Here is a 21586-nt window from a genome sequence, read left to right on the forward strand (position 1 = left end):
TGCCACCTTTTTTTAGGAAAGATTTACAGAATTGGTAAGCTATGAGGGACAAGTTGGTTTAAAAGGGAGGATCTTAAAATATGAGGAGACAGAAGGAAGTGGAGTCTCTCAAAAATGCACCAAGTTTTACATGAAGATAATGAGAAGAAACATCTTTGGGAGTTATTTCAAGCTAAGACATGATTGTAATAGGGAAATGTTTAGAGAATTGCAGCATAGTTTCCTGTACAGAGGTAGTTATATTTATTGAAGGGCAGATGGATGAGGAAAGACAGTTCAATATTTTAATGTTGCAGGAAAAGCTAAACACTTTGAATTCTGGTTGAGAGTTCTGTTTAAGGATTTTTTTGTATATATTCAGAGTAGGGAACAACAAAAAAAGATTAAAATCGGTCTCTGTGTATAAATTGAATAGTTTCACAGCTACAGTTACATTTGTATATACAGATAAGTTGACAAAAGTAAACTTTGAAGTTAAAGATAATAGTTAGAAGCAGTTAATCTGGAAACAATTTAGAGTGAGTTTTGCTGTTTCCAAAAAAAAGTAACTTTTTGTTTATGTGTCTCCTGCTTGATTTTGTATGTACAAGCTAGTATCCAGTGTTTGTGTCATTGAATACTTTATGATACAGTGAATGACAATGAAGAAGAAACAATTGTGCTTTTGTTTCAGATATATATATATATCTATATATATGAGAGAGAGAGAGAGCGCCAGTTCTTTAGGGGGTTAGTGAGCACTTCGAAAAGTATTACTTTCATTGTTGATTTTGTCACTGATACTTCCAGAAGTGAACAGTCAAAGAATCGCCTTGTCTCCCCCGTGGTCTGTGAACTGCACTTTTTGAAGTTAATAGATTTTAATGTTATTTTGTCTTAAATTAATTCCTTTGTATGTGTGAACATTCACTTTTCCTTGAGTTTTTACTTAGCTATTTGAAAAGGTCCCTTCAACAGAGACCCTTCGCTTAAGTTTCACTGAATTCTGATTAAGGAAGTAACTAAAACATAGTAAATGTTGAGTGAAATTCAAGTTGAAGTATGTGATCAAAATTGTAATTCTAATTGCCCTCTTTTAAAAAAAATTCTAATCTTAATGCAGATATGAACTCAGACCTGTGAGTTTGCATTGACTCCGAATGTTGTTAATTGGAACTTAAAACATCCAAACTGTTTTTTAGCTTAGACTGCAGAAACAGGATAATTTGGAGATCAAAGATATTTGGAAATACAAGGGCTTGGAATTTAGAGAAGCTGTTTTCTTTGTTCAAAAAGAGTGAAGCCATATGGATTGTTAGCTTGAATGACTTGGACATGTCTGTTCTTGTTTACAACTGTACTAATTCATTTGACCTTTGGCCAAATTGATCTTTGTGTCTGTCCCTTTTTTGAAATGTTGGAATTACAGCAGCTTCCAAACACCATTAAGAATCAAAAATATTATAATAAGTGTAATAAATTCTATAAAACTATAATTGTAATTGATGTCCCAATTTTGGAAATACTTTTCTAATCAGCCTGTTCAAAGACACTAGTACACACCTCTAAAGCAGGTAAGAATTGAGTTAGAGATGGTACCATTGCAGCACAAGAGTCCTTTTCTACTTCTGAATCAGGTGACCTAAGTTTTAGAATTATAAGCGACTTCATCTTAAAGTTATGGTGCATCCCAAAATCTTGCACTTTTCCACATGTTAAAGGGGGCCTGTCACCATTTGACTGGCTGGCATATTCTTTAATTCAATTTAAATGGTCTTTATTTTTGGTGTAATTCACCTTGACAATACAAGAATATTCTGCTCAATCCTTTGCCTTAATCTAATTTTGATCACATCTTGCCATAATTGTTCTTAAATTTTGGGGTGGCGTGGTTAGCATTGCTACCTCACAGCATTAGGAGCCCAGGTTCGATTCCACCATGTTCTCCTCCATGTCTGTGTGGGTTTCTTCTAGATACTCTGATTTCTTCCAACAGTCCAAAGGTTAGGGTAGATTGGCCATATTAAATTATCTATAGTGTCCAGGGAAGTGCAGGCTAGGTGGATTAGCCATGGAAAGTGCAGGGTTACTGCAATGGGGTGAGTCTGGATGGGATGCTTTTCAGAGCTTTCACACTGTAGGGATTCTATGATTTTGCTTTATTCTTTACTTAAATACATTATCTGCAGCTACTTACATTTGCAAGTTCTAATTAAAAAGTACATAAGAAGGTTTTAAATTCATTGTTACTTTATGAAAATATGTCTAACATACACCTATATGAGTTTAAGATCTTGTCCTATAATAGAACTAATGATTATCGTGAATCAAATTTATATAATTGAGCTTAAGTTTCACTGCTCGTTAAACAGCCTTCCTGGTTAGGAAAAAGATTGAGAGTTTTTTATAAAGATGTAAAAAAGGTAAGAGAGAGGCAAGAGTTGACATTTGATTGCTAGAAAATGAGGCTGGACAAGTAGTAATGGGAACAAATAAATGGCAGAGGAACTGAATAGGTACTTTGCTTCAGTCTTCATGGTAGAGTATACCAGTAGCATACCAGAACATAAAAATAATCAGGGATCAGAGGTAAGTGTAGTGGCCATCATGAAGGAGATGCTGGGGAAGTGGAAAGGTCTAAAAGGTGAATATAGCACCTGGACCAGATGGACTACACCTTGGATTTCTGAAGGACATAGCTGAAGAAATTGGTGGTGATCTTTCAATAATTACTGGAGTAAAGGAGGGTCTCAGAGGATTGGAAAATGGTTGATGTAACACCCCTGTTTAAGAAGGGAGGGAGGCAGCAGATGGGAAATTATAGGCTGGTTAGCCTGAACTTGGTCATTGATAAGACTTTCGAGTCCTTTCTTAACTTTAGAGTTCACACATATGGACCAGATCCTAATTATAACAGCAACCACCCAAACATACATGAGAAGCTGCATTAGGATCCTGTTCAATAGGACTTCAACATATTGCAGCATTCCTGACCTGTGAAAATAAGACCACCATCTCTACAAAGTCTTTGCCAAGAATGGATAACCTTGCAACTTCATTTGTTGATACCTGGCAAACAAACAAGGTGATGAGGACATCCCACATACTAACCACTCTACCTTACATAAAAAAACTCAGAACTGACAGACCCAGACTCCTCCAACCACTCTGATTTATGAGAACACATAAACCAACAGCCACGCTCAGACAACTCACCAGAACAAAAGACCCAATTCCCTTATGTGCAACACAAACTTGGTGTATAAGATTCTATCCAGATACTGCATGAAATACTTTATAGGACAAATAGGCAGACAACCAGCAATCTGCATTCATAAACACCAACTAACCACTAAACACAATGACCAGCTGTCCCTAGTAGCCATATAAACAGGCGACAACGACCACAAGTTCGACTGGGACAACAATAATAGGACAAGCAAAACAGAGGACAGCCAGAGAATTCCTAGAAGCCTGGCACTCATCCATAGACTCCATCACTAAACACGTAGACCTAAACCCAATTACACTAACCACTGCAACGAACAACTGGAACTGGCAACCAGAAACAATGGGAATGAAATCACAAATTCCAATGGACACAGTACAGCAGCACTTCATAGGAGGCTCCACAGCACTGAGGAGGTTACCTAGAAAGGGGATGAAATGTCTGCAAACCAATTTCCCAGCTCGATGAACATACAACTGCAACTGGCACCGGAGCTACAAATCTTTACACAAACCTTGAAATCCTTCATTAAAGATGAGATTGCAGATTACTTGCAAGTGCATGGTTAAATAGGGTTGAGTCGGCATGTTCATCAAGGGGCGGTATGACAAATGTTAGAATTATTTGAGGAGTTAAGAAGCACGTTTGTTTGATCGAGAACCCGTGGATTTCTAGGTCTTTCACAAGGTGCCACACAGGAGGCTGCAAAATAAGATCCCATGGTGTTAGGGACAAGATACCGGCATGGATAGAGGATGGCTGACTGGCAGAAGGCAGAGGGCAGGGATAAAGGAGTCTTTTTGATAATGACAGCTGGTGATTATTGGAGTTCTAGACCAAAACTATTCATGTTATACATTAACAACCTGCAGTTGAGAGTGTGGTGCTGGGAAAGCACAGCAGGTCAGGCAGCGTCTGAGGAGCAGGAGAATCGACGTTACGGGCATAGGCCCTTCATCACTTTCTCCTAGTTGATTAACAATCTGCACAAAGGAATTCAGGGCATTGTTGTTAAGTTTGCAGACAACAGAGTGATGGAGGGACAGGCAGTGTTCATGAAGCAGGGAGGCTGCAGGAGGAGTTAGTCAGGCTAAGAGAATGTATTCCATCTGCCACTTCTTTGCCAATGTAGAAAAGTGTGAGGTCATGCCCTTTTGAAGGAAGAACAGAGACATGGACTATTTTCTAATTGCGGAAAGGCTTCAGAAATCTGAAGCATAAAGGACTTAGGAGTCCTAGTTGAGGACTTTAAGACTAACATGCAGGTTCGGTTGACAGTTAAAAACAAAATGTAATGTTAGCATTCATTTGAATGGCTAGAATACAAGATCAGACATGTACTGTGGTCATACTGCATTTGGAATCTTGTGAGCAGTTTGGGATCCCCTATCTAAGGAAGAATGTGCTGACATTGAAGGAGGTCCAGAAATTTACAAGAACGATCCCAGGGCAGAAGTGTTCATCATGAGGAGCAGTTGAGGACCCTGGGTCTGTACTCCATGGAGTTTAGAAGGATGAGGGGTGGATCTCATCAAAACTTACAGAATAGTGAGACGCCTGGATAGCGTGGACATGGAGAAGATGCTTCTACTAATCGGAAAGACTACACCCTGAGGTCACAACCACAGAGTGAAACAACAACCCTTTAGAACTGAGACAAGGAGGAATTTCTGTCTCATGGTGGTGGTGAAAATATGAAACTCATTGCCACAGAAGGCTATGGAGGCCTAGTCATTGAGTGTCTTTAAGACAGAGATAGATAGGTTCTTGATGGTCAAGGGGATCAAAGGTTATGGGGAGAAGACAGGAGCATGGGGTTGGGAAACATATCAGCCATGATGGAATGGCTGAGCATTCTCAATGGGCCAAATGACCTTATTCAGCCCCTAAATCTTATGACCTTCATATCCAATAACATTGCTACAGATTGACATGTTTTATAATTGGTACAGTGTGACATTTATACATAGCTCCTCCACTTGAAGTAGAGAAATACTAAGAGAAAAAAAAAACACTGACCATTGAGGATTTGAAAACAAAGGATAGGATAGAATTTGATGATTTCTTACATTCCATTTGGTATTTTTTGATGAAAACAAATTGCTCGAAGTGGTAGAATGATAAAATATCTTCAATTCAGATTGAAACCAAGCTGGATCTGAGTTTTTGGGAAGTAGCCTCAGTTCTGCTTTTCACGGTTTACATAGTAATCATAGCTTTAATTTGAAAGCTGAGAAAAGAGATTCTTGTATCTAACCGATCTTCCTTACTGACCACTTAGTTTTGTGTTTTCACCGACTTAAGTCTGAGAAAAGTTGCAAGGCAACCACAAACATTGACCCACCCCATAGTTTATTTTCAGGTTATCCAACAATTAACAGTTATAAGTTACACCTCCTCTCCCTAAAAGATTGGCTTGTCTTTTCTCCAAAGTTATTGACTTTCTGTAAGTACTGGATCAGCCAAAGTACTCATTAAACTGTTTAAGTTAAATTCCAAGGCACAGTGAAATCCTTTTCAGTCCAGCTTCTTTAATAAGGCTCATTTTGAAAATGATCACTGTTTACACACAAAGCTTATGACACCTTTCCCCATTGCCTCCATGTTCTTTTCTTTCTCTAAAGAGACGAGAACAGTTCACAATACTCTCAACTATGGTCTAATCAAAATTCCTAAAGTTAACATCTCTACTTTTCAATTGTCATTGTAAAAATGAACACCCCCACTTTCTTGGTGGTATTCTGAAAGGATTATAAGAAATATCTGTAATGAGGAGACCAACACTAAATCATTGTCGAAACAGACATTTTAAAATAGGCATTAAACATATGTAACAAATTGCAACTCACACTTTTAGCAAATAAAACAAACTCATTTTAAGTGGTAATATTTTATTTCATTTGTAATATCTTCATAAAAAATAGACCCTTTTAAAAAACTGAATTATTATCAGCCCAACTTGCTCCCAATACCTTGTATTCCGCTCAACTGATATCAGCTTTTGGATTATATAAATACAACTGATTTTCCACCACCAACCTTTAGAAGCCCATTTAAAAAAAGCATATTCTGCTCCACTCACTCAATCTCTTCATTATAGTGGGGAGAATAAGCAAAAAGCAACACAGGGCCTGAGTGTACATTTACAAAAATAAGACTCAAATCAAATGCACACACATGGTCAAAGACAGCTAATTCTCCATTGCATTGTTAAGGCTTTTGTTACTGTGGCACAATTAAAAACCAGGCTCGAGAATTATCAATGATTCAAGATTTGAGACCTGCTCTTTTTCTTAAATAAGAAAATGAGATTTAAAAGACAGCAAAAGATCGGAATCTGGAAAAATATGTTTACACCCTAGTAAGATTCACTGTGTTGCTATTCTGCTCAGATTTTCTTTGACATGAGATGGAATTGAATGATAAACATCACTAAATTATAATAAGTACTATTCCAATGGTAATCATTAGTAAGTGAGCAGAAAACTGCAGAATATTCTACTGATGAAAAAAACAGAGGGAAATGTAGTTGAAGCTTAGTGCCAATAATATTGGTCTTGGACAATAATTTAATGTTCACTTCTGAAAACTAACTGATGATGGCTAAACTCAAGATGAGGGAGGGATTAGCGGCAAAGAACCACCATTCCTTTAGGAAGGTAACAATCCTAGTGCTGTACAGGTATATAATGACATCACACAAAAATAATGTTATAACCTTGGTGTAATACTAACAACTCCATATTTACCATTTAGAATATAAATAGAGAAGGGTTTCTACCAACACATCTTGGCCCTTCAATGTCTGCAATATTCATTTGTAATGTTTGGGAGAGGGTAAGCATAGAGTGAAAAGTCTAGAATATACTTTGGCAAAAGTTCATTGAGAAGTTCTTGTGGCACTTTACACAGGTAGTAATGTATGGTCTCTTTAGTGATGGGTTTATACCATGCTTGCCTTTGAGGAAATTCCACATGAAGTGGGGCTCCAATACTTCGAAGTACATGGTGCGCATCACTTTGCAATCGTTCATAAGAACCAATGTAGTCATATGTCACAGCACATGGCTGGCATAGATTGTAAACAGGCATCCAATGTTCATTCATTGATTCTACATCTTCATCCACCAAGTACTGAAGAAATTCTGTAAAAGTAACATCATCGCCCCTGGATTGTCCCACGTTTTTTCTATACCTTCTCACTATCTCCATTCCATATCTCCGTTGGTATGCCTCAATTTCCCCAAACTTGTTTTTATAAGCTGACAACAATCGCTCCATTGGGTCTCGAACAAACAAAAATTTATAATAATGTTTCAATCTGTATTTAATTTCACTGTTTTTTAAATCTCCAAGGAAGACCAGGTCATTTTTGTGATCCATTTTTATCTGGACATGGACATTATCCAGCACACCACTCAGAACTTTAATAACACGTTTCCAGTTAGAACATGCAACTTTGGGTACATAACAATACAAGAACCTGTATTTATCATTGACCAGGATGTGTTTCAGTAAATTCCGTCGCTGAGGTGATGTTAAATCAAAAATATTATGCGGCATCGTTTTAGGTTTGCATACATTCTGAATGGTCCTATTCCGAATATCTTGAATAATCTGGAAAAAGATGTGGAAAACATGAAAGTAATTAAGAAGATAGAGCATACAAACGTCTGTCAACATCAGTAACTTTTCCAGACAAATGCTAAAACAAAAGTACTAGAGTATGAAAATCTTGCTCCTTCTTCAACTATTTAAGGAGTCCGAGTCGAGTGTGTGGTGCTGGAAAAGCACAGCCGGTCAGGCAGCATCTGAGGAACAGGAGAATCGATGTTTCAGGCATAAGCCCTTCATCAGGAATGAAGCTTGTGGGCCGGGGTGGGGGGGCGAGCTGAGAGATAAATGGGAGGGGGGTGGGAAGGTAGCTGAGAGTATGATGGGGAGTGAAGGTGATAGGTAAAGAAAGGAGGATGGAGCAGATAGCTGGGAAGGAAGAATGGACAAGCCTCATTCCTGATGAAGGGCTTATGCCCAAAACATCGATTCTCCTGCTCCTCAGATGCTGCCTGACCAGCTGTGCTTTTCCAGCACCCCACTCTTGACTCTGAGCTCCAGCGTCTGTGGTTCTCACTTTCTCCTAGTTAAGGAGTCAGCCTTGGCTGAGGGGTATATGTCTCAATTTTTAAAAATTCATTTGTACATCCTGTCCTGGTTTGATCGGCCAAAATGCAACACCTTGCATTGATCTAAATTAATCTCCACTTGCCATTCTTCGGCTCACTGGTCCAGTTGAATTAGCATTTGGATATAGAACTGGCTCAATGGTAAAAGACAGAATGGTGGTGGAGGGTTGTTTTCAGACTGGAGGCCTGTGATCAGTGGAGTGTGACAAGGAACGGTGCTGGGTCCACTACTTTTCCTCATTTATAAAAATGATTTGGATGTGAGCATAAGAGGTATAGTTAGTAAGTTAGCAGACGATACCAAAATTGAAGGTGTAGTGGATAGCGAAGAAGGTTACCTCAGATTACAACAGGATCTTGGTCAGATTGGCCAATGAACTGAGGAATGGCAGATGGAGTTTAATTTAGATAAATGCGAGGTGCTGCATTTTGGGAAAGCAAATCTTAGCAGCTCTTCTACACTTAATAGTAAGGTCCTAGAGAGTGTTGCTGAACAAAGAGACCTTGGAGTGCAGATTCATCGTTCCTTGGAAGTAGAATCCCAGGTTGATAGGATAGTGAAGAAGGCGTTTGGTATGCTTTCCTTTATTGGTCAGAGTATTGAGTACAGGAGTTGGGAGGTCAAATTGTGGCTGTATAATGTGGTTAGGCCACTGTTGGAATATTGCATGCAATTCTGGTCTCTATCCTATCGGAAAAATGTTGTGAAACTTGAAAGGGTTCAGAAAAGATTTACAAAGATGTTACCGAGTTTGGAGGATTTGAGCTATAGGGAGAGGCTGAACAGGCTGGGGATGTTTTCCCTGGAGCATCGGAGGCTGAGGGGTGACCTTATAGAGGTTTACAAAATTATAAGGGGCATGGATAGGATAAATAGACAAAGTATTTTCCCTGGGATCGGGGAGCCCAGAATTAGAGGGTGAGGGTGAAAGGGGAAAAATATAAAAGAGACCTAAAGGGCAACTTTTTCAGTGTATGATATGAGCTGCCAGAGGGAGTGGTGGAGGCTGGTACAATTGCAACATTTAAAAATCATCTGGATGGGTATATGAATAGGAAGGGTTTGGAGGGATATGGGCCGGGTGCTGACAGGTGAGACTAGATTGGGTTGGGATATCTGGTCGGCGTAGGCGATTTGGACCGAAGGATCTGTTTTCATGCTGTACATTTCTATGACTCTATCTTGGTACATTCCCAGATAATCTTCTTCACTATCCACAATGTCATCAATCTTGGTGTCATCTGCAAACTTACTAACCATACCTCCAAAATTCTCATCTAAATTATTGATATAAATGATGAATAATAAAGACCCAGCACTGACCCCTGTGGCACACTGATGGTTACAGCCCTCCAGTGTGAAAAACAACACTACCACCACCCTCTGTCTACCAAAAAGCTACTTTTGAATCCAATTGGCCGGCTCGCGCCGAATCTGTGAGATTTAACCCTACTCAACAACCTGCCATGTGGTACCTTCTCAAAAGTCTTGCTAAATTCGATGCAGGTATCTACTGTAATGTCCTCATCTAATTTGTTGATCACTCCTTCAAAAAACAAATCACTTAGCGAGACACGATTATTCATACACATAGCCATTCTGACTATCCCAAATGAGTCCATACCTCCCCAAATTCCTACAGATCCTGTCTCTCAGAATCCCCTCTAACAATTCACCCACCAGAGACATTAGGCATACTGGTCTGTAGTTTCCATGCATTTTCCTACAGTGTCGGTTTCCTCTGGGTGCTCCAGTTTCCTCCCACAATCCAAAGGATATGCAGATCAGGTGAATTGGCCATGCTAAATTGCCCATAGTGTTAGGTGCTTTAGTCAGAGCTAAATATAGGGTAGTGGAGTGGGCCTGTGTGGGTTACTCATCGGAGCGTCAGTGTGGATTTTTTGGGCTGAAGGGCCTGCTTCTATACTGTAGGGAATCTGATCTAAAGCCTCTTTTAAATGATGGCACAACGTTAGCCAACCTCTAATCTTTGGCCACTTCACCCATGGCTGTCACTTATACAAATATCTCTGCTAGGGGCCGTACAAATTCCTCCTGAGCCTCCCAAAAAGTCCTGGGATATACTTTCAGGTCCCGGGGATTCATCTTAAAGCATTTTAAATGTCTGCAACACTTGTTCAAAGTCAACTCTTTACACTGGAAGACCAACAGGTTTTGGCAGACTGAAGAGTTTCTTTCACCCAGATGACAGGTCTTCCAGGCACGGTCAATGTTTGTCTTGGTACGTTCTGGGGAATAGACCATAGAGCACAGATTCCTTAGTCACTGAGTTGCTTGGGGAAAACCTCTACAAAAACCACTGCAACTCTCTCCCACTGTCCTGCAAGTAAGTAATCATATCCATGGAGGACATTCATCCATGAGACATGGATGACGCAGGCCAGGCCACTACTTATTGCCCATTCCGAATGCAACAGTTGAGAGTCAACCATATTTGTATAGGTCTGGAGTCACATGTAGGCCAGGCCATGTGAGGATGGCAGATTTCCCCACTCCTAAAAAGGACATTAGTGAAACAGATGGGTTCAAGTCAGAAAATTCATTCTCTGAGCATCACACAAGCTGCCAATTCAGGATGAGGGAATTCATTCACAGGTCCCTTTTGGTAGACATAAATCATGACATTATTTGAAAGAGCAGGAGAGTTGTAATGGCACATTGGCCAACATCAATCCTTCAACTAACAGGGCCTCACTATTCTTGTGCTTTTCAGCTTAGTAACTCAAGAATTATGTCTGTGTAAGTTCTCCTGATTATTTGTATAACTCAGCAGATGATCATGGAAAAATGCCAGCGAGATTGTGGTTTTAAAACAGCAAATCACCTGCTTGTTCTCAATCTAAATCTGTCTAGGTCAACTGGCCAGACTAGTGACACTTCTATTAATGACAGTCTCTTCATTACTTATTTTACATACAATACAGGAATTCAGAATTATCTTGGAGAGGCTACACCATGTCTTTAACTTAGTTTAGAAATCCTATGGTTTAGTTGTAGGATAGATTCTCCAGAAGAAAATGGGGCTTTCTCCAGGACTAACTTGAAATCACAGTAAACATCAGAAAAGATGATATAGATGGATTTCACAATTTGGACAATGCACTTTAGAAAATACAGATTATTTCATCACATGCAGTGATTAAAAGTTCAACACTTTGAATTTATAACTTGTATTTTATTTTCTTCTTTTTCATACTCATGGTAGGAAATCAGAATGGGGAAATGCTCGCTTGGTTATCAGCAGCTGTTCAGTGTATTTCAGCTAGAGTACAGAACACAAAACAGGGAAGTCTGGCAATCGCCACAAGGTCAGGCAGGTCATTGCCATTGAATAGGGGTTCCCTGATTGGACCAGATTAATGGCCCCGATCAGGGAGTCCTGTTCTTATCTGTCAGCCAGGGGTGTTAGACGTATTGTTCACTCCAAGAGCTGGCTCTTAGGCAGCTGGATAAGTGTCAAGGCACATGAATAAATTTGCTCACAACAGTCATCTTTGAGTTGGGGGTCAGCATTTCTGGCATCATGCCATTATTTGAGAAGCTTGACTTGTTCGATCCTGCCAAAGACTGGGCCCAGTATGTGGAAAGAATATTATTTTTTGTGGGCAAATGGCATTGGGGCAGATGAAAAGCAATGAATAATCCTCCTCACAGTTTGGGGAACACCATTTGAGTGAAAGCAATTGCACAGCCTCACTCAAGATACACCCTGATCAGAGAAACTGCAAGTCAGTCCACAGCAAAATGCCAAAACAAAGCCAAGCCTCAGCCAAACGGTTAAAATTTTCTTCAGCATCCTGGCATTCAGCAAGCTATTGTGGTTGCTACCAGTATGCATACTCAAGGCAAAGGAGTCCCACTGGACCTAAAAAGTTGATTAAGAGAACTTACAGGCGAGTATCCAAGAGAGCGCACACCCTGGGGAGTACACCTATGTCTGGTTTGGAACAGTTAAGTCACTTAGCAACATCCAAATCTGAACCAAAATAAACATCTAGTTAAAAGGGTCAACCAGTTTTAGTGGAGGTCAATACTGGGATGGACATTTCAGTGGTTGCAGAACCAGTCTTTAACAAAATTTGCTTTGACTCTAACCAAGTTTGCATCAGACCTTGGCTACACTAAAGACCCTATACTGAGGACCTTACAGAGATTAAGGATACAATTTCAGTTCCAGTCTCAATGAGAAGCAGCTGCTTCAGTTACCACTGATTATAGTAAAAGGCTTGGGCCTAAGCTTGATGGGGTGAAATAGGTTGAGAAAGATTCACCTAGATTGGCTCAGTGTTTTGAAATTAGAAAATTATTGTCTGCTAATTAAATACCCAAAATTTTTCAGGAAAGTCTGGAGATTAACAAAAGGAGCCAAGGCCACCTTGCTTATTGACCGGAAAGCAATTCCAGATTCTGCAAGGTATATATGCTCGGGCATGTGTAACAGTATCGGGAATTCCAATACAAGGCAGACAGACTTTGGGGGACGTTTGGTATTGGAACCATGGGAACAGCCCCAAATGGGTGAGTGACATGGTTGACACGAAGTCAGGTCCAGTGATGTATAAAGACGGTCCTCAACAAGCACGTGGACAATACAAAAGCTGCAAACTTGCAAACAGTGCCCGATTCCTTGACAGCCTTCCTGACTGTTCCGGGACCCGTGGGTTCTGCCTCTCTGTCAAACTTCGAAGATACCTCAGGATCTAAGATGGACATGGCGGATGTTGCAACCTCAACGCCTTTGCCATCTGAAGTGAATTAATTTCTTCTGAGACACTCCAGACACAAGAGGCATATATCAGAGACAGAGTTGGAGGAGCTTAACCCAGTGCTAAAATGCTCCAGGAAGAGCTACATGATCCCTTTGTATTCTTAGATAACTTTCTTCACTGGCGACTATCCCAGCAATTTTGGTGTCATCCACACCCTTACATTCTCATCCAAATCGTTCGTAACAAAAATGGACCCAGCACTGATCCCTGCAGAACACCACTGGTCACAGGCCTCCACCCTGAAAAACAACCCTCCACCACCCTGTCTCCTACTGTCTAGCCAGTTTTGTATCCAATTGGCAAGCTCTCCCTGAATCCTATGCGATCTAACATTACTAATTAGTCTATACTGAGAACCTTGTCAAAGGTTTTCCTAGCTTCAGTGTAGATGTCTATTTCCCTACCCTCAAATCTTTTTGGTTAAGTTCTCAAAAAAACACAATAAAGTTTGAAAGACACAATTACTCACTCAAAAAATATTTCTACCAGTACTGAATATTTCATCCTGTATGCCCCTCAGTGGCCCTATCTTTATATTTCTTTTGTTGTTTCCCTTTACATTGCTAAATGATTTTTCACTTTCTTAATTTTCCATAGTTATTCTGCCATCTTCTTCTTTGTTTTCTTAAGTCATCGTATGCCTTGTTCTTTGATTTCAGTCAGGGCAAGCAGTGGTCTGGTGATATTGTCACTGGGCTCATGTCTGGACAGGTATATGAATAGGCAGGGTTAAGAGGGATATCGGCCAAGTGCTGGCAAATGGGATTAGATTAGGTTAGGATATCTGGTTGGCATGGACGAGTTGGACCGAATGCATACATCTCTATGACTTGTGACGCAGAGACCCAATTTGGAGACACAAATTCAAATTCTATTGCTACATAGTCTGGAATTTGGTGACCACAAAACCACTGACAATTGTAGTAAATTGTTAGTGTCCTTTTAAGGAAAGAAATCTATCATCTAATCTGGCCAATATGCAATGTGGCTGACTCTTAATGGCCCAGCGCTTGTTTACAGCCGTTACAAAATCTGATGAAACAGATTAAACTGAACAGACAAAACACAGGAAATAACCATCAATATATACAGGCATGTTGACCCTGCAAAGTCCTCCTTATAAACATCTGGTAGCTCGCACCAAAATTGCAAAGGCTATTCACACATTAGTCAAGCAACAACCTGAAAATCATACCTTACCCAGGATGGAGGTATCTGGGATATTTGTATGTTCTGTACCACTTCCAGTTGAGGTTCCCATCATCCTTCAGTTAATTTGATACACTCCACATGATACCATGAAATAGCTGAAGGCAATGAAACAGAAAAGGCTATGGGCCCTGACAAGATTTCAGCAAAAGTACAGAAGACTCGTGCTCCAGAGCTAGCTGTGCCCTTAGCCAAGCTGTTCCAGTACTGGCAGTTGTCCAACAATATGTAAACTTGCCCTGGTATGTCCTGTACACAAACAACAGGACAAATTCAATACAGTCAATTACCATGCCATCAGTCTACTCTCAATAATAAGTTAATTAATGGAAGCTGTCATCAACAGTGCTATCAAGCAGCACTTACTCAAAAATACTCAGCTCCTGACCTCTTGGCAGCCTTGGTCCCAATATTGGCAAAAGGGCAGTTACTCAATAGAGAGGAAATTAGGATGACTGCCCTTCACTCCATGGTGACCTTTAACTGGATACATATCAAGAAACCCTAGCAAAATTGGAGTCAATGGGAAATCAGCGAGAAAACTCCTGTCGGTGGAGTCATATAATAAAGGATGAGATGGTTAATTATCCTAGCCATTGAACATCATTGAAGGAATTTCTCAGGGGAGGTTCTAGGCCCAAAACACCTTGAGCTTTCATCAAAGGCCCTTCTTCCCTCAGAAGGACAGAAATGAACATATTTGCTGATGATTGCACAATGTTCAGCAACAATCTCAACTTCTTAGAAACTGAAGTGCATGCCCAAATGCATGAAGACTTGGACAATATTCAATCTAGAGTTGATTAATGGCAAGTGACATTCATATCAGTGTCAGATTAATCAGAAATTGCATTAGACCAACAACTAAACGCTGTGGCTACAAGAATAGATTTACAGGCTTAGAATTTAGGTTTTAAAAAAGTGTAGAATGGTTAGAAGAAATAGTAGAGTTAGATCTGCTGTAGGAAGCTCACAAGGGGTTGCCCAGTATTGACGCCATTTTGAATCCAAATTATACAAGTGCTCCTATCTACAAATTGGAAAACTAGATCACCATGCTATGTTCCTTCTCCCAGCTTACAAGTTGAAACAGGAAGATCCTTCACAAAGAAATACAATGCTGGTCCAAGGCAGCAGAACATAGAACACAGAACAATAAAGCACAGAACAGGCCCTTCGGCCCAAGATGTTGTGCCAAACATTTGTCCTAGCTTAAGCACCTATCCATGTACCTAACCAATTGCCGCTTAAAGGTCACCAATGATTCTGACTCTGCCACTCCCACAGGCAGCGCATTCCATGCCCCCACCTCTCTCTGGGTAAAGAACTTACCCCTGACATCCGCCCTATACCTTCCACCCTTCACCTAAAATTTATGCCCCCTTTTAAAACTCTGTTGTACCCGGGAAAAAAAGTCTCTGACTGTCTACTCTATCTATTCCCCTGATCATCTTATAAACCTCTATCAAATCACCCCTCATCCTTCACCGTTCCAATGAGAAAAGGCACTCTCAACCTATCCTCGTACGACCTATTCTCCATTCCGGGCAACATCCTGGTAAATCTCCTCTGCACCCTCTCCAAAGCTTCCACATCTTTCCTGAAATGAGGCGACCAGAACTGCACACAGTACTCCAAATGTGGCCTTACCAAGGTCCTGTACAGCTACAACATCACCTCACGACTCTTGAATTCAATCCCTCTGCTAATGAATGCTAATACACCATAGGCCTTCTTACAAGCTCTATCCACCTGAGTGGCAACTTTCAAAGATCTATGAACATAGACCCCAAGATCTCTCTGCTCCTCCACCTTACTAAGAACCCTACCATTAACCCTGTATTCTGCATTCTTATTTGTCCTTCCAAAATGGACAACCTCACACTTGACAGGGTTGAACTCCATCTACCACTCCTCAGCCCAGCTCTGCATCATATCAAAGTCCCTTTGCAGCTGACAATAGCCCTCCTCACTATCCACAACTCCACCAATCTTCGTATCGTCTGCAGAAGAGCATCTCTAGGACTGCATGGAATCAGTGAACTTAACTGTATTCAAGTACTCAGCAAAAAACTTAGATAGGTACACAATCACCATGACAGAATTCATTAACAAATGCTTGGAGCACTATGTGCCAAGGAAGTCAACCCAGGTTTTCACCAACCGGAAACCTTGATGAACTGGGAAATCCACTCCCTACTGAAGACCAGGTGTGCGGCATTGGAGTCGGATGACACAGACCGAGACGGAAAATCCAGATATGACCTCCGCAAAGCCAGAGATGCCAAGAGGCAGTACCGAACCAAGTCAGAGGCCCATACGACCTCCCACTGCCTGTGACAAGGCCTAAACAACAATGAGATACAGACTGCAGCAGAACAAAATAGCAGACAAAGACACACCTCTCCCTGATGTGCTCAATGGTTTCTATGTTCAGTTTGTGCAGTGTTGTGTCATCTGCTTTGAAAGCCCTGGATACCCCTGTTCCTTCCATCACCGTTGCAGCCATCAGATCCGTCTTCCTGAGTCAACCCAAGGAAAGTGACGGGCCTGGATGGTGTCCCCAGCCAAACACTTAGATCCTGTGCAGATCAGATGGCGGAGGTATTCAATGACATCTTCAACCTCTCCCTCCAAGCCGAAGTCTCCACCTTCTTCAGGAAGACCACCACCATCCCAGTACCAAAGAAAACACATGCAATGTGCCTTAATGACTACTACTTAGTGGCTCTGACCTCCATAATCATGAAGTGCTTCACGAGGTGGGTCATGGCCCACATCAACTCTAGTTTACGAGCCTACCTCAGTCCCTTGCAATTTGCCTCCTGACATAACATGTTCAGAGCAAACAACGAAGACACCTTTGCAACCGGGTCCTCAGCTTCCTGACCAGTAGACTGCAATCAGTGAAGACACAAGAAGGCACAACAACACCCCTTCTTCCTCAGGCAGCTCAGGAATTTTGGCATGTCCACAAGGACCTTCACCAATTTTTCAGATGCACCACAAAAAGCATACTGTCCAAGAGTATGACAGCCTGGTACGGCAACTGCTCTGCCCAGTAATGTAAGAAACTGCAGACGGTTGTGTGCACAACCCAAATCATCATGGAATCTAACCTTCCAACCATGGACTCCATTCACGCTTGTCATTGCCGTGGAAAGGCTGCCAACATCAAAGACCCCTCCCATCCCAGTAATGCTCTACTCTAACCTCTTCTGTCAGGCAGAAGATACAGAAGCTTGAACACACGCACCAGCTGGTCCAATAACAGCTTTTTCCCTACCGTTATTAGACTGATGAATGGACTCTCTAACTTCAAATAATGTCTATCTTGTTAATGCTGATCTTGCCTCACGCACATCCAATGTGGTGTAAACTATCTGCCTCACTTTGTCCAATTTTTTTCCACTCAATGATCTGTACAACCTTGCTTACTCTGATTTGCCTGTACAGCTCGCAAGCAAGCTTTTCACTATACGCCTCAACTTACGAACTTAATCCGTCTGAACTGAAAAGTTCGCAAACCGAATCAATTTTTCCCATTGTTCGGATATTTCTGAAGTCTTTTCTCTTTTTTGTCTCTTGGAGGTTGGTGATGCCACAAGAAAACAATCCAGAGAAACTTGTTTTTTTCTTTGTTGCAGAATTTTCTGAAAATGGGACATCACATTGTCATTTAAAATGTTCACGCTGGGCTCGAGAGCTTTTGTGTTCAAAGCACACGTAGCAAAGCAGAACAATGAAACTACATGGTCACACACAGGCTTTTTGCATTCGTACCTTCGCTTGTACCTTGAATTTCGTACGTACGTTGAAGCAAAATTTCACGTACAATCCTGTTCATAAACCGATTTGTTCCCGAACAGGGTCATTCGTATGTCGAGGCACTACTGTACTTCAGTACACATGACGATAAACCAAATCAATCAACCAGTCCACCACTGATAAGGTATGAGACAGGTACAAGTCAATAATGTGATGAAACCTTTTCATTTGCCTTGATTATTGACACTTGAACAATACTCAAGAAGCTCAATATCATCCAGGACAAAATAGCCCACTTGATTGGAAACAAATGTTCACTCCCTCTACCACTGATGCTGACCAGCCAATAAAATGCACTGCAGAAAATCACTTACACTCCTTGAAGAACATCTTCCAAACACATGATGTCTACCATATAGGAGGTCAAGGGCTGTAAAGACATGCAACCACCACCATTTGTTAGCTTTCCTCCTAGTCACTCACCATGCTGACTTATAAATATATCACTGCTCCAAAGTTATTGAGTTAAAATCCTAGGATTTCCTTCCTTATAGCCATGTGGATCTACCTACAATACATGGAATGCAGTGGTTCAAGAAGGGGGCTCACCACCAACCTCAAATGGGCAACTAGGAAGGTTCAGTAAATATCACCCAGCCAGTGACACCTATATTGCATGAACAAACCACATATAAATTCCTTTTATTACTCATTCACATGTCAACATTGTTTCTGCTTTGTAGCAGGGTACATTGCAGAGGAGCTCTACTGATCTAATATTGACTCTTACCTTGTGACAATACAACCTGTCATGGTTACTCCCACAGTCACAAAGATGTGCAGCTCAGGTGAGTTGGCCATGTTAAACTGTCCATACTGTTAGGTGCATTAGTCAGGGGGAAATGGGTCTAGGTGGGTTACTCTTCGGAGGGATGGTGTGGACTGGTTGGGCTGAAGGGCCTGTTTCCACACTGTCGGGAATCTAAAACCAGCAGCAGTGGTTTAACTAGTATAACCAGTGGTAACTAGTGGTTAGCAGTCACTGGTCACATTAAGGGCCGATGCCGTTCTCACCTGGTACTCGGGGTCTTCGTCCCATTTCCACTTGTCCCCGATGCCGGCAGCAGCTTGAACTCCTCGCCGCCCCCCGGGTCCCCCGCCGCCGCCGCCGCCGCCGGCCGGGCCCCGGGCTCCGTACGAGCGGCCGCTGAGAGTGTCCACCTCGGCCAACATACCCTTCTGGATCATCAGCAGCAGCCCACCCGACGCCACGATCACACCGAACGTCAACATAGTGGGCAGCAGCACCGCTCTCCGAGCGGCCCGAGCCAGCGTCAGGCCGCCCATGGCACCGGCTCCGCTCACACCGGCCGTTCCCGTGGCCCAAGCCCGGCGCCCCCCTGCCCGGTACGGACCCCCCCAATCCCCGGCTCGAACCCCACCTCCGGCCACAACACACATGCGCAGCGCCGCCCGCTCGGCACGCTGGGATTTGTAGTTTTCTTGCTGACACATCAAACCCGCCACCGCGCATGTGCCGGAATTCGTCCGCCCCTGGGGAGACCAAGTTTCCCGTCTCCAGGTAAGTTACAGATGCAGAGTTTCTTGGTCTCGCTAATTCTGGTCGAAACCATTCTTGGAGATCTGATCATATTACCTACATTGTAACACTTCTGCAAAAATTGTAGCCTATTGAATATTCAACAGCAGGGTAATTAAAGGAATAGTCGTAGATTTAATGCATTCAGATTTCAAACAGGCGTTTGATAATATACAGCATGAAACAGCAGCATGAAATATTGATCCACCAAAAGGGTATGACATCTTGGTGTAGATAGAAGATTGGCTAACTTAGAAACAAGCTGAACAAAATTCGGTGAGTCCAAAATTCAGATTCTTGCCAGCAGGATAAAGGTTTGCGATCTCTGGATTCAAAAGGTGAGTTGAAGCTCCCGACTGCAGGTCCCAGACACAAAACATTAATTCGGTCTTTCTCTCTCCACAGATGCTACCAGACCTGTTCCATATTTTCTGTGTTTGTTCCTAATTTCAGGTGCCACGAAGTTTATCTACAGGCATTAGCACCTCATGAGAAGCACATCTCGCTGGAAATCAGTGGTTGATTCCAATTAACTACCACCAAAATGAGATATGCATCCCTAGTTTCAATGTAAGCATGGACCAAGTTGAAAGTGAAGGTGCATGCTGCAACTGTGGGCAGATTAAAGTGCAAATAGTAAAAGTGAGGGAGGACGTTTGTGGCTGAGGGGCAGACTAAAACACAATGGCAAAGGAGATTACTGTATGTCTAGGTGTGGAAGAATGGAGCTTGCATCAGTTTCTGTCTTCTCCTGAGATGTTTGGATCTGTCATTGGAGAGACAGTGTCACAAGGTGATGGATGTTTAGGATGTGGTCCTTGCAGTGTGAATGTCATTTACAGAGGTATATGTTTGGTGTACTGAGTGATGGAGGATATGTTCACAGTTATAGTTGGGAATTTGATGTTGAATGACAGGAGTTGGTAGATCTGGGTCTGAAAGCACAGTGCTATGGTGCAAGTTATCTGTGGTGAGGAGGTAGAGAGTCAGGTGATCTATTGCTACCTTGTTATGCATTCAGACGGCAAAGTGAGGAAATCAACAGCCACACAGAATTAGCTGATATTGGTGGAGGTTCCAAGGTGACAGGGGAGGATCCAATGCAAAAATAACAACTCATCAGAAAGGTGACTGTATACTGTACTCTAGGTGTGGGTGCTGTAATGTGCTGTACATTTGGAGCAAGACTTACCTACTTTTAAATTCCATTCAACTTTAATAAAAGCTAACATTCTCTTTTTTTCTACTCAGTTGCCATACCATCATGATTCCAAATAGCAGAGAATTTACATCTGATTTTGCAAGAGTTACTTGATGCCACATTTATTCAAATACTACCTTGCTGTTACTGTCACCTCATCTCCGGAGTTCTGGTTCTGATCATATTTAGATCAAGGATATGCAGTAATACAGTTTGGCCCTGCTGAAATCTAAATTGAGCTTCTGTAATTGCATTATTGCTCATTAACTGCCAGTTGGTAGCTCTGTTGATGGAGAAAGTGAGGACTGCAGATGCTGGAGATCAGAGCTGAAAATGTGTTGCTGGAAAAGCGCAGCAGGTCAGGCAGCATCCAAGGAGCAGGAGAATCGACATTTCGGGCATGCACCCTTCTTCAGGAATCCTGAAGAAGGGCTCATGCCCGAAACATTGATTCTCCTGCTCCTTGGATGCTGCCTGACCCGCTGCACTTTTCCGGCAACACATTTTCAGCTCTGTTGATGACCAGTTCTATAATTTTGCTGATGATCACAAATAGACTGATGTGGTAATTGTCCAGGTTTGATGTGTCCTCTATATCCTGTTCAAAATCTATGTAGTACAGTGAT

At 41.7% G+C, this 21586-nt stretch overlaps 2 protein-coding genes across 2 annotated transcripts in view; one reads left to right on the forward strand and one right to left on the reverse strand.

The window, feature by feature from the left end:
• Window positions 1–6079: 6079 nt before the first annotated feature.
• Window positions 6080–19573, reverse strand: chst14 (carbohydrate (N-acetylgalactosamine 4-0) sulfotransferase 14). The gene is made up of 2 exons (XM_072569739.1): window positions 19234–19573; window positions 6080–7825 (listed from the first exon to the last, which is right to left on the reverse strand). Exons 1-2 carry the CDS (start codon window positions 19504–19506, stop codon window positions 7007–7009), a joined length of 1092 nt encoding a protein of 363 aa, XP_072425840.1. The 5' UTR covers window positions 19507–19573; the 3' UTR covers window positions 6080–7006.
• cracd (capping protein inhibiting regulator of actin dynamics) overlaps window positions 18986–21586 on the forward strand; it is a 232375-nt gene continuing 229774 nt past the window's right edge. The window contains exon 1 of the mRNA XM_072569643.1: window positions 18986–19007. The gene's annotated coding sequence lies outside the window, so the exon portion shown is untranslated. The remainder of the gene's footprint in view (window positions 19008–21586) is intronic.

Source organism: Chiloscyllium punctatum, chromosome 1, assembly GCF_047496795.1.
Source record: "Chiloscyllium punctatum isolate Juve2018m chromosome 1, sChiPun1.3, whole genome shotgun sequence".
Classification (NCBI taxonomy): domain Eukaryota; kingdom Metazoa; phylum Chordata; class Chondrichthyes; order Orectolobiformes; family Hemiscylliidae; genus Chiloscyllium; species Chiloscyllium punctatum.